Source organism: Solanum verrucosum, unplaced genomic scaffold (genome assembly GCF_900185275.1).
Source record: "Solanum verrucosum unplaced genomic scaffold, falcon-dt-bn FXZP01000022.1, whole genome shotgun sequence".
NCBI classification, from domain to species: Eukaryota; Viridiplantae; Streptophyta; class Magnoliopsida; order Solanales; family Solanaceae; genus Solanum; species Solanum verrucosum.
The window spans coordinates 1,941,656-1,960,504 of NW_026020086.1; the positions used below are offsets into that span (position 1 = coordinate 1,941,656).

The following is an 18,849-nucleotide window of genomic DNA, read 5'->3' on the forward strand; positions in this document are numbered from 1 at the left end:
CAACTGACTTTAATTTGTTAGATTATCGGTGATTTTTAAGAAAGAAAATCAACACAATTTCGTCGGTTATTTTTCACATTAAAATACATAAAACTCTTAAAAAGAAATTATTTTTTGTTAATTTTTATTTTTTTAACTAAAATTAACTGACACATGTCGATTTAAAATAAGAAGTTGCAATTGAAGAATATATATAAAAATAAAGAAATCATAAAAATAGTTTTTCGTGTTAAAATGATACATAAAAAATGAAGTTTAAGGGTTAAAATGAAACAAGGCTAAGTTGGAGTGCCAAAATGAAAAATAAGGACAAGTTAGAGGGGTTGTATATGTGTTGGGCCTTTCTAGAATTATTTCTTTTATGTAAACAAGGATTTATAATTATAGCTAATACTTAATATATTCCATATTCCGACAACGAAATGTGGGACCCACTAACCGTGTAATCCTAGATTGTGGGGAACGTTTGGGAGAGTACAAATTAAGGCAACAACAAAATCAAATGTGCTTTTTTTCCTCGGTTTATTTTTATTTGTTCTAAGATAAATTTTACATGACATAATACATGGCAAGATGAAATTTATAATTAAATTTATATTTTATTTTTTCCCATTTATAAGTCAAAATTTAATTTTTAATATAGAGATAAGTAAATTCATTTGAATCTAAAACTTCTAACACAATATAAATTTAAATATTAAATTTTTAATTCGTCTTTGCTTAATTTCTCATTAAATTTACTTTTGTTTTTTTACTCTTAGAATATCAAAACAAAAATATGAGTACTATTACTATTGCTACTTTTTCATGTTTTATCCTAAACATTAATTAGTTATTCTTCAACTTATATCTTATGACTTACGATTAAACATTAGTAATTATTATGAGTATTATAATAACATATTCATATCAATTATTATTTTTTAAAATATAATAAAATTAAACTGAATATGTAAAAGTAAACTGACACACAGCATGGAAAAGTGTATGTGGTGAGGGAAAGAAAGAGATATACTGTGGGGGTATGAAATATGTTTGGACCTCTAAAAATGAAGTGCACGTTATCTTCAACTCACCTCAAAAGTTTCAAACAAATAAATAATACTCTAAAAAACAGACAAATTATAAAGTGAAAGACATATCATGTGATTGGGATAAAGTTAAAAAAAAAAAAAAAAACTCTCCACATCTGTTATGATTTTCCATAAAATACCTACCAACCGTTTAAACCCTCTGAAAAACAAACAACAAAAATGAAGGCAAAAGATGTCTTTAATGTATGGTTTAGTTATTAAGTTGTAAAACTTGACTTTCAAAATTCGAATTGTACAACATGACGTGAGATAAAACGAGTATAAAGATAATTGATTTAGGGGTAGTTGGCTAATATATTGTATTTTGCTTTACCTAAGACTTTATTATATTTCAGAAATTCAACAAAAAAAAAATTTAGCATTGTTTACTCCATTTTAACATAATACCCTTTCTTCAATACTCATATTATTAAAACATGCTAGAAAAACAAAATCACCAGCTTCTTTTTAAAGTTGTTTCAACTTTATGATAAAACAAAAAAAAAAAAAACATCAATACACAAAAGGCTGAAATAAATTTAATTATTTACTTGTTGAACTTAAACAAAACTAAAGACAAGAAAAAAACTATATAATCCTAATCATATAACTCAACATCACAATCATATAACAAAATCCCTTTAGAGAATTTCACTTTCACAAGACTTAAAAAAGCAATGGATGCCTCAAATGGAGCACACATTTTATTTGGAGAGGATAATAGAATTAATAATTTTATCTATCGTAAAGTATTTTAATAAATGACAAAAGTTTAATTAATATTTCTAAAAGTGTTCATATATTCATGTTTTTAATAGGATTCTCCATATTTAACGTGTAGGAGTTTTATGATCAAGTCTAAGTCGATTTTGATTAAAATCAAAAGTTTGAATTATTCATCACGAATATCTCGGTAGTTATCAAACTTGTCATGAATAATGAATATAAATTTTACGAATAAGTAATTTAATCTTATGAACCTGAACTTAAATTTATAGCTTATAGAGAAATTTATGACATTCAATTTACGAGCTCTCTTCTGTATTTTCATTTTGTCCCTTTTATGAATTATGCAGATCCGTATTAATGATATATATAGTTTATAAAAAGTGGTATAAGTTACAACTATGTGATTTGATTGGTCAATTCACGTTCATCTAATGATAAGCTCCAACTTGATTGGCTAGAATATGTCATCTAATATTGTAGAATATGCTTTTTTTTTAAAAATCTATTCTTAATAATAATAATTTTTTATTTCTAACTTTTTACTTGATATGTCACAAAATTAAAATATATTTAGATTATATGTTTTAATTTATGATTATAAGGTTTAATTTTTTTTTTATATTTCGCGTCAAGTTAAAACCAGATAATTTATGATCGTCATTTCTACTATTTGAACAAAATAAACAGTATAGTCAACAAGCAAGAAATTCTCTGTTTCGCAGACCACTGTATCATATTCTACACCATAATTAGGGTTTCAATTTGGGGCGAAAAAAAAAACCAGAGAAAAGAAGAAGATGAGATCGGTATGGTGTTTGATTGTTCTAATTTTCTCCATTAATCTCTTATACGGCGTCGTCACTTCCTCTCAGATATTATCTGTTCACGCAGGTATACCCAAAATCTCAAGTACTTTCTTTGTTATTTCAATGCTAAATGGAAAAAAAAAATTAATTTAAAGTCCATTGTTGATGTGTTAATTGTAATAAAAAATGAATTTTAAAGTTTAGTTTGTAAATATTTTTGTTCGTGTTGGATTATGTAGCTCAGTATTTGCTTAATTTAGAGAGATCATTCGATAATTAGCTAGTTGATTGTAGATTTTAAAAATTATCTTCAAATATTTTCAAGTTCTGTATCCAAGGGTGTGGCCTAGTGATCAGTCTCAGTTCAAATTCCAAAGAGACAAAAATGGTCAGGTGACTAAGAATATAGTTATCTGGTACTTGTTGCTGATAGGTGATAGAAGGTATCCGTGGAATTAGTCGGGGTGCGTACAAGTTGACCCGGACACCTGGTTATAAAAAAAAGGGTCATGTTTTGGGTTTTTGGGACTTACACTTGCAAAACTTCAATTTTTTTCCAACTAAAATTCATGTCTAAACATAACTTCAAATTCCAAAATCGCAATTTCAAAAGCTCAAATTTTCAAGTTTCAACTTCAAAATCGATGGTCAAACGGGAGGTAAGAATTTTAGGCGTGTTGTTAATGAAGCATGATTGGGAAAGAGAAATAATGATCCAACAATACTAGGTTAATAATCCTGTTTAGTGTTTGTTTACCTTTGATTTCTAGGCTTAGTTCTTCTTCTTTTTTGTGTTTTAGAATGATTATTACAATAACTGAAATTGGTTAATAGAATTACACAAAAAAAAGGAAAAAGCTTTAACTGGTTGATACTCTAAATTTTTAGTAATAGAAGCATTAACTAATAGCTGGGAATATTAGCTTGAGCTGGCAAGGGAGGTAGGCGTACTCCGTGCACCAAGTGCCCCCCATATCTAGTGTTGGGGTAGGGGAAGAGGTGTATATCGTTCACAGTCTTCCGCTTGCATTTCCAAAAAGAGGCTGTTTCCACGTGTTTAAGTGTGACCTACAGGGTAGTCACGAAAAGAGAAACTCGATTGTTCACACCCTTAAATTATTGTTCTTGAATGAAAAAGGAAAAGCCAGCGGCCTTTCTGTTCACTTGATTACACTAGTGCTGGCAAAGTTTACATCTTGCTCAAACTAGAGTACTTTCCAGAATGATTATTATTTGCTACTATTAGGTTGTAATTCTTGTCATTCATTCCTGTTTGTGTCAGGCGCATCATTCAGTCAAAGTTCTAAAGAACCAAAATATAAGGTTGAGTTTCATTCAGAAGACTCACCTTTCCAACCGGTAAGTTATTTGTCATATCTCTCACCTTTTTACATATTCATAGGCACACTATGCACTTCAAAAACTTTATATGCTTGCAATAAAAGATGATCTTTAATTATAAATAGGATTCTAAGAAGTGGATGTAAAACTGGCAAGTACACGACGCGCTAAAACACATGAATAATTTTAGAGTCTACTGTTCTTGAAACTACAATTAAGAATTTAAATCTATGTTAGTCATACGTATAAGATTACATTGGGAACTGGGAAGCATGCTGAACAGCCTCTTTTGAGCAATGTATTTGAAGTATAGTACCACCTTTAGGATCCTTTAGTGGTGACACTGGTAACTTGAGGGTTATGAACTGTGGGATAAATTTGAGAACATTTAGGCTTCTTTGGTACCTGAGGGAAAAGTGCAACTGATACTTTCATTAATTTTGTATGCAACCTGTTGAAGGGGGATGCAAACAGAAATTTGACCTGATATTCTGAGTAAATAATGATGAGATGGAGGGTAAATTTACATGTATGATCACTCTACAAATCTTATGTACTGGTGCACTCTGTTTTGCAGGATGATGACCAGGAAACTATTCTTATGCCCAACAAAAACGGGGAGAAGTTCCTCTGTTATTTGCCTAAAGTCGATAAACCGAAGATTGGTAAACCAGTGACAACCAATATAAGCAGTTTGGTTGTGGACACTGAGAAACGCATCAAGTTGAAGACGCCAGATGAACTACTTGAAGTACTGAAGGATAAATGCCTTGTCAGGGTGAGAATCCATCTAGCTCTTCCCTTACCACTTGATGAAGAAGTAGTCTAATTTTTTCTATTATCATGCACTATCAAACTTTTCTACAGCAAGAAGGGTGGTGGTCATATGAATTCTGTTATGAGAAGAAGTTGAGGCAAGTTCATTTGGAGGATGAAAAGGTATGTTTTACTTCACTTTTAAGTGTGTTCTTCAGGCATGATTTCTCAGAGTAACCTTTTGTTTTTTGCACCAAGAATATTTTAAATATTTAATTGGCTGAGTCTTTGTTGCCTTGCTAAAGCTCCTGTCATGTGATTAGGGGTGGGTTGGTTTTGGAAAATTCAAAGGATCAGATACTGACATTGGATAATCTAAAACTACTTCCTCCCCCCCTGCACACCTTGATTAATCCACTGGGCAGCATGTACAGCCACATATGTTGCCAAAGGTAATCCTACCCACCAAGACAGCAAAGACCATAGCAAATGATGTCACACTAAGTGCTATGGCTGGGATTTGAACCGAGAATCTCTATGTAGTTACTCCCGTTTCTCGACCACTAGACCATCCCATCCTCCCCTCCCATTTGGTATGACTCATGTTGACTTTCATGGTGGTGAAGTTGAATGAGCTGTTATATTCGACTTTGAAATAGCCAAGAAGATCTAGTATAGATTTCTGACTATATCCAGGTCCAGTGGGTGATGCCAAAATCTTTGAGGCAACGCTTTCTGAGCTGGAAATTTAGGAAAAAAGAATTAATAGCCTATTTCTTATATGTTCCGAAAATTTCTTGTTCTTGCTGCTTTTTGGTAATTTTTACATCTATAGAAGACAGATGATTTACTAGACTTTAAGGATTGCCTGTAAGTTTGCAAATGGAACTAAACTGTTTGTTCTGTCATATCTTTTCTTTTATGCAGATTATATTGTAATTGAAAAGATAATAGTTGAAAGATGTGAAGAGTATAGAGACGTCATATCAAAATCAAAATATTATGATGTAGTAATAAATTGAATGACTTTACATCTTGAACTTGTTGGGTTTCTCATTCAAGTATAGATTTTGAATTATTGGGATGATGAAAATAGAAGGTAGCACAAACATATTTATTGGAGAAAAAAGTAGGTCAAACATATGGAGGGAGGATGTTTATTGAGCAATTGCATTTCTTGGTTCATCATAGCCTGCATACTGTTTTCATGTACATAGGAGTATCTTTTACTCTCTCCGTATTAATATATTTGTTTTACTTTTCTTTTTAGTTTGTTTTAAAAAAAGTGTCTTTTTCTATATTTAGTATTTTTTTATATTTCAACATTCTCACTTTATCCTTAATGACAACTCCTTATAAAAACGATCTGGCATGGTTAAGACCACTACATTCAAAGGATATTGTCGGCAATCCTATTACTTTAAAACCAAAAGACTACAAAATCTTCTTTATATTCTTAAACTTAGTGTCTGATAAAACTAGGTCAAATAAAATGAAATGGTAGTATATGCATTGTTGATCAATTATTTGCCTTGTTAAAAAGTGTATTCTCTGATCAAAGAAAATATTTGTTATGTGCTTTCAGTTGGTTCAAGAATTTATCTTGGGTTATTATGATGCTGAGGCTACCGCAGCTTATCATCAGAAGCACTCAGATAATTCAGTACTAAAGGATCCCCGTTCGAAAGATGCATCACAAAGGTATGGATATCAAACTGTGAGTTACTAACTGGCTTGGAAAGAGCTTCTATTATAAACCTTGGGTACATAGTGAGTCTGCGAACCACAATTAAAAGCAAAGGCTCTTCAGTTTCAAGTTTCACATAAGTACTTGACTACAGAAAACAACTATTATCTTACATTTATTCAATTTTAGAAATTTTTGGGAAGTCTTTCTCGAACTTGAAGCACAATGCCTGATGTGTGGATGGATTAAAATTTTTAATTTCTTCTTCAGAATAATTAATTTCTCCTTCAGAATAATTAATTTCTCCAACCCCTTGACTTCTGTAGATATCATGCTCATATATATACTAACGGAACCGTATGTGATTTAACAAATGAAAAACGACAGACAGAGGTATGAAGCTATTCTTTTGCTTTTTGCTATTTGTCTTTTTTATCCAAAAATTCTATATTTCTGATGGACTCAATTCCAGGTGAGGTTTGTTTGCTCAGAGCCTAGAGCAATGATAAGCTCTATAACTGAATTGTCCACCTGCAAGTACGCTCTCACCGTACACTGCCCAACCCTCTGCAAACACCCGTAAGTTATTCTCCTTGATTTTTAAAGAAAGTTACTCCTGATTTTTTGTTCAATTTCTCTCTTATCGCTGCTGATGACGGCAACAAGTCATCCTTTCTGGGTTGTCTGTTATTTCTGGTTGCTGTTTATATTTATTTCAATACTAGCTTCCATTAGTAACTTACTATCTGCTGCTGACGTATTGAGAAATCGGAGACTTTTCTAGGTAGGAAGTGGAAATCCAGTTGTTTTTCATGTTAGTAAAACGCTGGTCAAAAGCATTCATCAAGAAGTACCATAAGCTGAAAACGCATGCTTATTATAGGTCTCAGTCAAAGTCAGCAGACCACCACATCAAACATGCTGTGATGGTGTAGGAATCAAATAATTTTTCATTCTTTTCTCCAATCTTAGTTGTCTTGGTATTTTCTGATAGTCTTAATAACAATAACAAACCCAGTGTTATCCCACAAATGGAGTATGGGGAGGGTGGTGTGTACACAGACCTTACCCCCACCTTATGTGGCCACCTTTTTGTGAGAACTACACTTGTGGGATTTGATGCTTGGTTGTGTAGTTGATATTTTCATACTCAAGATTTGTATATATTTGGATAATGAACAAAGTTCCTCCCTCAGATTGATGCATTATGCTGGACTTCAAAAGTATGTCTTTGATAGATCAATTTTAAATAGAAAGAATTCACTAGGTTACTCCATTGAACACTTAACAACTACTCTTAAATGTTTCTGAATGTTAGCATTATTGCTATGCAATCATTTAGGTTTGGTTATCTTGACATTTATAGCCTGTTCTCCATATAAGCACAAGGACAACTCATTTTCTCTGGTCGTCAGCATTGCTCTGATTTCGGAAACAGCCTCTCTACCTCCCAAGGTAGGGGTAAGGTCTGTGTACACACTTCCCTCCCCAAACACCACTTGTGGGATTACACTAGGTATGTTGTTGACTTCTTGTTGTCAGCATTTGCTCTGATTGTTAATTGTTCTATGCAGGCTCTTTCAAGAAGAAAGGCCAGTGTGGCATACCATTAACTGTAATACACTTCCAAAAGATTTCAGAGAAACGAAAGTTGAAGATAACTTTGAAAATGAAAAGATCGCCATGGTGACAGGCTCAGTGTATCAGCCTTCGATTGATTCAGACGAGCACGGGAGAGCGGAGGAAGACAATTCAGATGATGAAAATATCACCGTAGCAACATAATACATACATGACCTATGAAGGAATTTACTGCCGAAATGTTACATTCATCGACTTATCGATATCAAGCTGCTAAGCCTCAACTCTTTTTCTACTTGTTTATCTGATTCAGTATAGAACTTTTTTGAAAGGTACAACACATTTTCTTAAGGTACAGGGATAGAAGTCAGATTTGTTGAGGAAACATGACCCTAATGTTATAATATAAGATGTGCATTTTAGCTCAAGCATTCTCAAAGATTGTGCACTACTTTCAAAATTCCAATTGCTTTATTCACATTCTATTTTATCTTTAATTTGTTGTATGGTGAACGTAATTGCAGAGTTTTTCCTGGTTTGTTTTTAAACCAAAGACCTCATCCCCTCTAAAGAGAAGAAATCTAAATTCAAAAGGAAAAAGGAAAGCAAGAAACAGAAGGTACATCGTAGGAAAATAAGCGGGTTTCTTACTTTCTTTCTTGTGCTGGGTACGTAAATAAAAAAACATAGTTAATGTAGAATGTCACTTGTGAACTTGTTTTGGAAACCTCGTTTTAAGAATTTGTTTAACGAAAATATTTTTCAAAATTTTTGAACTAATCAAACATGAAAAAATTGTAAAACATTTTGTGAAAAATATTTTCTTCCATACTGAACAGTGAACACACCCAAAGTCTTGAACATGAGGGGTTAAGCTTTCTATCATCATGACGTCAAGCTATTTTTCTAGCTCTTGTTTTTGTCTTTAAAAAACAAATTATTGAGCATCCACTAGAACATGACTCGTAAATTTGTACAAAAATTCCCTATTGTTACAACACATAGTAAGATTTGAATCCATAATTTTTAAATATAACAGATTCAATGCTAAAAAACTTAAAGATTTAACTCATAGAGCTTTAATCCTAAATCCATCTCCGAATCAGGACCCAGAGGAAGTTGACAGAGTAACAAAACTCTGCACCATAAACGCAAAATAATTTAACAAAAAGGAAACGCAAGGCATCACTCTTTCCTTTGAAAGGGAACTATTCAAAACCTATCAAGGATTATTAGGCTATATATATATATATAAGATTATATGTGTTCTATTCACAGCAAACTATTCAAGTTTTTGTTAAAGTGTACTGTACTTTAAACTACGAATACGGACAATTCTCAACATGTATTGTACTTTTAACTATGACGATGAACCAATCTCTACGTTAACTCCTACGGTCATTAAAGCTAAGTACTCGTTTATAGCTTCACCTTCTTCCGTGACCTCAATGTCGTAGTCAGAGTAAGCATCTCCTTTTAGTAATTCGCCAGTAATCTCATCTTCCATTTCTACATCACGCGTCTCAACTTTGTTATGACTTGGACCTCCATCACTACTTGAGCCTGCGTTAGTACCTGATCCATCTTCACTTTGGTCATTAGATAGAGGATCATTTGCAATTCCATCTCCTCCCTGGTCGTTGGGAAGAGTATTGTCTACATTGTGATCTCCTGCTGCAGCAGTATTACTTGTTCCTTGAAGCAGATGATCTATCGCTGCTTGACGTGTGCCAAGGCTGCGAATAGCTGCAGCCGCTGCCAAAACAAAACCATTTTATATTATTATGTCAGCTCAAATGACGACCATATTAAATTAGATTATCCTACTTCAAGAAATGAAAGCAAATGAGAGTTCATGACTTCTAATTAACTAGTAGTGAATTTCCAGCAGGCAGCAGCTTATCACGATCATTGAGCATGACAGAAACCAATCTTTTTTTTTTATAACCGTGCTGTCTGGGCCAGCTTGCGCGCATCTCGACTGATTTCACGAGATACCTGTCACCTCCCACCAAAACCAGATAGGTAACTCCGTCCACCAAGGCTTAGGATAGGGCAATTATAGAAAACACGGTCACCAAGTACGGAGACTCCAGAGACTGAAAGAACTTCTTGGCTGCCAAAACCATTTTAAACAGCCCAATCAGATAAATTCTTACATGATATTCTTCTTTGAGGCAATGGCGATCCTCGTATACAGAGTTTTTGCAAGTGTTAAATTTTAAAGGTCGTCTACTCGATTTATTCCTTGATGCTGTCATGAGATTGGTGTTCCCTTTTGTGAAGAACTGGACATTGGGCTTAACTTAACTCAATGCCAAAAGGTAGCTCATGAGGTGAGAATTGTTCAAAATCATGCAAGGAGACTAATCCCACATCCCACAACTATTGTGGACAACTTAACACCCCCTCCACACACCCACAAACCATAACGTAACTCCAAAAGGTCTGCTAACTACTGCATTAACCTCAAAAACTACCTAACCAACGGGTGAAAGCACAATTCATGAAATTCCACCAATATCTGGGTACATAAGGCCCTACATCTTTTTGTCCTTTTCCTTTTTATTTGGTGGCCGAGGACTGGTAGAGACCTTCTTGCCTACAATCCTTAATAATTCTTCTGCTTTTTCACTCAAATACATTTCTTGGAATTTATTCTACCCATCATGTTACAAAATCAACACTTAAAATAATCACTTTTTATGGAAGAATGATAGGTCAAAAAGTTATTACTGGAAATAAAATGAAATGTTAATAGAATTAACAAGATCAGTTTAAGTGAACAGTTCTGTCTTAGCCACTTTTGTCATTCTAAGATCTTTCTAACTATTTGTCAACAATGTGGAATTGGCCCCGTGGCGGACACAATGAGAGAGGTGAGGCTGAGATGGTTCGGACATGTGAAGAGGAGATGCAGAGACGCCCTAGTGAAGAGGTATGAGAGGTTGGCTATAGTGGGTATGAGAGAGGTAGAGGTAGGTCGAAGAAGTATCGGGGAGGTGATTACACTAGGTATGTTGTTGTTGTTGTTGTTGTTGTTGTTGGATTTGTGAGTCCCTAAAAGGTAATGTGTCAACTTTTTAAAGCTAAAGCAAACGGGATCCCAGTGAACTCGCTTTACTGAACCCTAAGCGCTAATACGGCAATGCCACACAACAAAACGCTCACCTCAAAATTAAGAAAACCAGGCAGTTACTAAAAAAAAGGATCATGGATAAGAACTTAATTCAGGATGAATTTAACAAATACTAGATACCTGCTTCTCTGGGGAAACCCATGGATACAAGTTCTTCAATTGAAGCATTGGCTGCTTGACGCAATCTTTTCTTCTTCCTAGACTCAATATGTATCTGCATTACGAAAAGAAGAGGCATATAACCAGAGATATTATTTGATAAATAAGCACTGCAAGTCAGAACACCAGAAATTGATAAATCCTATTTTCTCTGCACCATTTTCAACTATATCAAAGAGTCATTCCATTCCACTAGTACAGGAATCGTCGAAGCACGGGCAATCTACCATGCGGCAAATACAACTGTCTCATTGAATAAGTAAATGGTTGAATTTTTCCAATTGCACGGTCCCAGAAAAATCAGGTGCTTATTCCCATTTTATTAAATTAACTAATTATCAAGCTAGCCCATTGTTTTTTTCAAGAAGTCAAACTTTCATTAGTAGACATCAAGTTGGTATCAAAAGTATTTACAAAGGTGTCCATATGACTAGTAAACGTCAAGTTGGTGTCAAAAGTATTTATGAGTTGACTACTGCCATTCATCAAACTTGCCAGTTGTTTATTTTGAGTTTGTCTAAATCAGAAGAGCAAGAGACCCCGACCCATCTTTCTGATACTTCTAGATAATATTAGTTCTTCAGATTTTTTTTTAAAAAAAAAGTAGAACCACTAGAGATTTCTCTTGGTCTACCTCTAACGATAATAATCACCAGCACTTTGTAATATTTGATTGATCACTATTTTGCATATTCCTTTTCCTAAAGAAGTTCCTAGGGCATTCAAACACTTTTTGACAAGCATTTGCTGCAGCTGATCTGCAAACCTAGGTAGAATTAACTGGTAGGAACACAACCCAACCAATTCCCAAATTATAAACTTGTAATAAAATTCAATCAGCAATTTATACCTGGGTAAGTAATCCACTAATAGCTTCACGTGGACATTTATTCATGCCAGGAAATTTACCTGTATCGAAGAATTAGCTTCTGGATTTGTCAAGTCATCCAAAGCCTTTTGTGTGTCATTTTCATTTCGTCGAAGTGCTTCTGCAGCAAGCTCTTTCTCAAACCTGGCATTCAGGAATATGAATGAGTTTTAAATATCAGTCCAGTCAAGACTCAACATAAGCCTGACTTAGGATAAAAGAAGCTCAGTCACTCTGGTTTATCAACCAAATGTACTGTTTGATAGCCGAAAAAGCTCTCCTTCAGATTTTCAGATCCAGAGTTAGTAATGAGTTATGATCTTAAAAAGTAGTTTCAGTCAAATTGTCCTATGCAAGGGATACATGGAACGTCCCCACACGAAAGATCCTGTGATACAAGTCTTACTTACCCAATTGACACCAATTCATTCAGCCTCTCGATATCAACAGCTTTTCCAAGGGGAGTCGTTCCATAACACTTTTGCTCCCTACAGTTAATATGGTAGAGATACATTTGATAAATGTGTCTAATCTTAATGAAATACAGAAAGGAATTATATTTTAAACAAAGATGAACTCACATGATCTCCTTCTGCCGCTTAAGGTCATCCACCCTTTTCCTTGCTTTCTTTTCTTTCTCTTCAACAAGAAAATCAACAGCATTTTCTACTACTTGGTTGTTCATGCGCAGTGCTCTCTTGGAATCCCGTTCTTTGTAGCCCATACCCAAAAGTAAGGACAAAGCTTCATCTGGAATTTGAAGCTGTTTTTTAAAGAAAGACAAAAAAATGGTTTAACTGTTTATGAAGAATTAACCAAACAGAGAAGGAACAGCAGCTGATATCCCAAAGAAGAGAAGTAATAGATGTGTATGTAAATTCAATAGACTAATAAGTCAGCATCACAAGCAGCGCATGAACACATGTGCTCATGCATGAATAACTAGATAGAAATTGAAGCAAAAGTAGACACTGGAGGTGAATATATTATCTCTTACAAGAACTAAAATATTTTCCAAATATCTGTCTATTAGTGAAAATGGAAAGAGCCAACTATCATCAGCTTTACAAAGAAAGACAGGCTAACCTGCAAAAACTTTGTTTGAGCAGATGTCAAGGACTTTCTAGATTTTTCAGTCTGATTGCTATGATATGCCACTACTCCTTCTAGCAGCTCCAGCCTCAAATGTCTAGAAAGAAGATATGGAAGCAACAAATTTTCAAATAATGTTCCTGCATTATACACAAGCAGTATCAATCTGTTTTGGAGGGTTTACTCACAGGGCAATCTCCGGATAACGTCCTTTTTGAAGCAGTCTGAGACGACTCGCTTCCTTCCCATGAGAACGCTCAAGCCCTTCCCTAGCTTTTGCAAGGCGGACTCCTGCAACTGAGAGCCAGCTGATATCTCGGAGCATAAAGTAGCACCACACCATATCTATTTGCAGAATGGGCACATTGTCAACCATCTGAAAAGCCAACGAGGAAGGGTGGAATCATCAAATATCAGCTATGGAGCAAATTTCTACAGACCAGTGAATAAAGTGTCTTGCCATAAAATGAAATATACATTTTATAAATGCTAAGCACTATTCACAAGATAAGGCCATTCAAGGACTGACAACAAAGACTCAGATCAAACAACCATATGAGAAGAGTAAGGAGGGCATGTTCCATGACTTTGTTGCAATAAATAAATTAAATCATCTTATCACCTTTGATTTCTTTCTTTTTCCATATTATATAACTCAAAAGTGCAAGGTCACTTTTTTTAATTGTTGCAGAAGTCCAAGGTCACTTTTCACATCAATTCCGTGAGGAATTCACATTTAGAAATTGTGAGCCACTCTCCATTAATCATTAAATAATGAACATTTATGGCTCTCATCTTTAATAACAATAATGCTTAAACTAATAAATACTAAATTTTCTGGAAGAAAGAATCTAACTCACCTCGATGAGTTTCTGGTCGCAGAGAGAGAAAGCTTCCTGCAAAGAAGAACCCGCTTCTGTATGAGCATTCAACAAGATGTTTATATAAACACGGTGAAAAGCAAGAAAAAGATTAGCATTAACCTCTCCCATGGTCAGCACTTCTAGTGCTTCCTTGTATTTCTTCTTCCTCATCAAGGCTTTTGCATTTGCGTGAAGCATGAGGCCCATCATTATTGCCCTAAAAAATAAAGAAAAAGGAATCAACAGATTGTGTTTCATAGTCAATATGAAACTGTTTACTAAATAGGTCACACCAACACCAACAAACCCAATTCCACAAATGGGGTCTGGGGAGGGTAGTGTGTACTCAGAGAAGTTGTACCCTCGGCTCAAGGAGAGATGAAAAATAAGCAGTAATAACATACAGTAGTAACAGCAAGATAATAGATAAACGAAGCGAAAGAAACAATCAGATAGTACTACAGATCTAAGAATAAGCAACTCAAAAATTATACTAATACTCCTAGTGCGGAAAAGAAATACGCTTGTTAACTAAATAAATTAGGAAAGTAATTTTGCATACCTCTGGTCAGTCTCAGATCCCAGTTGCACCTTTTGTCCACTCTGATTTTCGAGCTCCAGATTGAAATCTTCAACAGGTAATGAGCCATCCGCATGCCTCGCTGACAGAGAAACAGCAGCAGCCCTGTAATTCCAATCATATCAGTAGTTAGCTAGAAAAGAACAATACAGGAAAACATGTCTATCCAGGCAGAGAAGTCACAGTTGACTGGATTGAAATAAAGGTATACTTCAATGCTAAGAAGGAAAGCAAATTAAAGCAAAACCATAAAAAAGGATGTCAGCGAAATATATAGAAAATGTAAATCACTATTCCAATCTCTAACCTCCATATATAAATCATAGCTACCATAAGCGATAGACAATTAAAGTTGCCACCAATAGTCAAATAGAAACCTCTACTTGGCACAGGTGTATCTCGTAGACGTAGACACCAGGGTATGATAGACACGCCTGATTTTGGGGGGGGGGGGGAGGGGGCGGGGGACAAAAGAGATATTTAATTTTTTTTTTAAATTAAAAACAACATTTAGAAAACCACCCTCGCCCCCTTATCCATTCTTCTACTTCTTCATCCACAATAATCACTCCACTTGCACCCCCTTTTCTTCTTCTTCAGCAATCCTCCACCAAAACACAAAGAGCATAGCCAAACCCTCCTACCCCTTCCTCTTTCAATAGCTTCTCTCCATTCCACCCAACTACCATCTCCACTCATATTCTTTTTCACCGTCAATTTGAGCATAAATACGTCCTGCCCAAACCCTTGACCCATAACAAAACCAATTTTCATTTCCCAAAGCTCTTCTATGAGAACCCCCCCCCCCCCCCCCACACCAACCACCACACACACAAGCAATGGGGTGGAAGATTTGATGTGAATCCAACGAGTCATAGTTTGAAGCTAGACTATCTTTTGGAGGCTTTTGATGACGAGTTAGGCGTTTCTCACCCGATGGTAGATTCCTCTACCAATTTGAGAGTGAATTCTGAAAACGAGCTTGATCTTCCTACATCGATAGAGGTAGAAACCGAGTTGTTCTTATCACAATTGTGGTGAGTGCTTTATGAAGAAGATGAGAGTGGAGAGGTGGAGATGGTGGTTGTCGTGATGGCCTTTTTCTGTATATTTTATGACTATAGTGGTGTTGAGATTTGCCTGTGGTTTTTTGTGTAGGTGAATTGTTAAATTGAGAAGGTGTGTTGGCAGTAGAATGGTGGTGTCGCGAAAAAAATCAAGAGCTATGGTGGTGTTGCGAAGGAAGGTGCAATTGAAATGACAAAGATGATTAATATCCATGTATTTTTTTTGACAAAGATGATTAATATCCATGTATGTTGCTGCTACCATATCATCAGAAACTACCAAAGGATCACCACAACTATTAGAATCCCCAAACTCAGTGGAAATACAACAGAAAACACACAAGGCAAGTCACCATCAGAATCAAATAGTAATTTTTACATGTACCAAAATAGCAGCTAAGTCAGACCCCACTCACACTATTTAAAAACAAAATTAACAACCCATAGCAAATAGAATCCCAAGTCAAATTCAGTGGAGACATACAACAAATAAAGAAGAAGCTGAACAACAACAAAAAAGGAACCAGAGCCCCCGCCTCTCAAACACAACAATGATCACAATCAAAATCAATTCTATGTATGAAGATAAAAGCTAAACAAGACACTACTTTCACTCTGATCATACTATTTCTTCCCCTTCTTCGGCAAGTCCGTCACCTCCCCTGTGTTTCACATCTTCTTTTTCCTTGACCCATAACAAAACCAATTTTCATTTCCCAAAGCTCTTCTATGAGAACCCCCCCCCCCCCCCCCGCAAACAAGCAATGGGGTGGAAGATTCGATGATGAATTCAACGAGTCACAGTTTGAAGATAGGCTATCTTTTGGAGGTTTCTGATGACGAACTTGGCCTTCCTCACCCAATGGTAGATTCCTTTACCAATTTGAGAGTGAATTCTGACGACAAGCTTGATCTTCCTACATCAATAGCAATAGAGACTGAGCTTTTGTTTTCACAATTGTGGTGAGTGCTTTATGAAGAAGATGAGAGTTGAGAGGTGGTTGCCGTGATGGCTTTTTCTGTATATTTTGTGACTATAGTGGTGTTGAGATTTGCCTGTGGTGTTTTGGGTAAGTGAATTGTTAAATTGAGAAGGTATGTTGGCGGTAGAATGGTGATGTTGCGAAGGAAGGTGCAATTTAGGAGTAATGGTGATGTTGCGAAGGAAGGTGCAATTTAGGAGCAATGGTGATGTTGCGAAGGAAGGTGTAATTGAAATGACAAAGATGATTAATATACATGTATTTTGCTGCTACTATATCATCAGAAACTACCAAAGGATCACAACACCACAACTATTAGAATCCCCAAACTCAGTGGAAATACAACAGAAAACACGCAACACAAGTCACCATCAGAATCAAATATTAATTTACATGTACCAAAATAGCAGCTAAGTCAAGCCCTACTTTCACTCTGAATGCTGATCACACACCCATAGCAAATAGAATCCCAAGTCAAATTCAGTGGAGACATACAACAAATAAAGAAGAAGCTGAACAACAACAAAAAAGGAACCAGAGTCCCCCAAACACCCAAACACAACAATGATCACAATCAAAATCAATTTTATGTACGAAGATAAAAGCTAAACAAGACACTACTTTCAGTCTTTCACTCTGATCATACTACTAAAGAACCCCCCCCCCCCCCCAACATACACACACAGACAACAATGATCAAAATCAATTTTATGTACCAAGATAAAAGCTAAGCAAGCCACTAGTTTTCACTGTGATCACCCTTCAGAAACAAAACTGACTGTAGCCTTGAAAGCCTACTGCAACATTCTTCCTCAAATAAGGAAGAAGATGAACAACAACAAAAACTCCCTCCTCCCACCCCATCACACACACACACACACACACAAACTTTTTTTAAAAAATCAAAATCAATCTTGTGCACCAAGATAAAAGCTAAGCATGCCTTTGATCACCCTTTAGAAACAAAACTCACATAGTATAATAGAATCAAGAGAACAACATGAAAAGAACATAAAGAATGATCATAAAAAAGCTATATTTAGCCTTATTCTTCTTTTATATGTATACCAAACTAGCAGCTAAATCAGACACTACTTCCAAGCTATTAAAAGTCACTACTTCCACTCTGATCACCCAACCCCATCAAGTGATTCAACAAAAGAACATAAAGAATGACAAAAAGATACTAACTTTAGCCTTGAAAGCCTAGTAGAACGTTCTTCCTCAGCCAAAGACTCTTCCTTTACAGACTTTCCTTGATCAACAGAAACCCTTGAAGCCAAAATCTTTGCATTGTTTCTAACACCCAATTGACTCAATTTTTCAGTTCCATCACCATCTTTCAACAATTTACCAGCACATATAAGGTTAATTGTTTCGGGTCCTCCACCATGACCCGATCTTTTTGCTACCTCTTCTCTTAACATTAGTACTGTCCATTCTTCCAATTCCACTTCCAGTACACCACTCCATGCCCCTCCAATCTTCAATTTTGCAGACCCCATATCCTTATTTTGCAGAGAAAATAGTAAAAAGTTGGATTCTTGAAGTCTTTAAACTTAGGAGAGAAGAGTTGGAATCTTGTTTATATATAGGACGCTTAAGTCCATAAGTTTTTTTGGTGAAGAAAACCTGGTCTATATCGAAAACATGGGACCCCTTTTTTATTTTTTATTTAGAGATAAATTATAGAATTACTTAATTACTGTTGAAATAATAATTTAAAACTGAAGTAGGAATTTTAAGTGGTTTAGAATTTGTTATTTAGTATTTATTTGATTCATATCTAATTAGGATTTGTTTGTCCTAATTCATATTAGAATAAGTTTTCTAGTTCTTGTTTAGTTTGGTTTCTTATTTTAATTGAAGAAACTAGCAATAATTAGAGAGAACTTGTAGCGAGATTCGCTTTTGAGTTTATGAATAAAATATTTTTCATCAATTATGTATTTTATTAGAAATATTAATTAATCTAAAATTATTTATTTCATTCCTGCATAACTTTATTTATCTTATCACCATACGAAACAGTGCTCGAGAATTCAACAAGAAAGGAAATGACTCGAGCGACATTAATCCTAAGTTTTCTTTCATCTCTTCTATTGTAGTTTGATAGTTATAACAT

The 18,849-nt window shown here is 35.0% G+C and overlaps 2 protein-coding genes across 2 annotated transcripts; one reads left to right on the top strand and one right to left on the bottom strand.

Moving 5' to 3' along the window:
* The first annotated feature begins 2,469 nt into the window (after positions 1-2,469).
* Positions 2,470-8,449, top strand: LOC125824462 (protein OS-9 homolog). The gene is made up of 8 exons (XM_049503841.1): positions 2,470-2,693; positions 3,891-3,967; positions 4,527-4,727; positions 4,817-4,888; positions 6,291-6,406; positions 6,719-6,785; positions 6,865-6,971; positions 7,967-8,449. The coding sequence occupies exons 1-8, from the start codon at positions 2,600-2,602 to the stop codon at positions 8,175-8,177; spliced, it is 945 nt and encodes a 314-aa protein (XP_049359798.1). The 5' UTR covers positions 2,470-2,599; the 3' UTR covers positions 8,178-8,449.
* A 733-nt stretch (positions 8,450-9,182) lies between these two features.
* LOC125824395 (uncharacterized) lies at positions 9,183-18,311 on the bottom strand. The gene is made up of 11 exons (XM_049503765.1): positions 17,916-18,311; positions 14,657-14,779; positions 14,215-14,311; positions 14,092-14,127; positions 13,420-13,607; positions 13,226-13,328; positions 12,721-12,902; positions 12,550-12,627; positions 12,181-12,283; positions 11,233-11,326; positions 9,183-9,728 (listed from the first exon to the last, which is right to left on the bottom strand). Exons 1-11 carry the CDS (start codon positions 18,227-18,229, stop codon positions 9,334-9,336), a joined length of 1,713 nt encoding a protein of 570 aa, XP_049359722.1. The 5' UTR covers positions 18,230-18,311; the 3' UTR covers positions 9,183-9,333.
* Between the last annotated feature and the right edge of the window lie 538 nt (positions 18,312-18,849).

Bases quoted from the DNA above. Each gene is read 5' to 3' on its own strand.
- LOC125824462 (XM_049503841.1), top strand. From the start codon at position 2,600: ATGAGATCGGTATGGTGTTTGATTGTTCTAATTTTCTCCATTAATCTC. The intron at 4,889-6,290 runs GTATGTTTTACT...ATGTGCTTTCAG, and splicing joins TTCATTTGGAGGATGAAAAG to TTGGTTCAAGAATTTATCTT. The intron at 6,407-6,718 runs GTATGGATATCA...TGACTTCTGTAG, and splicing joins TCGAAAGATGCATCACAAAG to ATATCATGCTCATATATATA.
- LOC125824395 (XM_049503765.1), bottom strand. From the start codon at position 18,229: ATGGGGTCTGCAAAATTGAAGATTGGAGGGGCATGGAGTGGTGTACTG. The intron at 14,312-14,656 runs GTATGCAAAATT...TTTATTTTTTAG, and splicing joins GGATCTGAGACTGACCAGAG to GGCAATAATGATGGGCCTCA. The intron at 12,628-12,720 runs GTGAGTTCATCT...TATTAACTGTAG, and splicing joins AAGCGGCAGAAGGAGATCAT to GGAGCAAAAGTGTTATGGAA.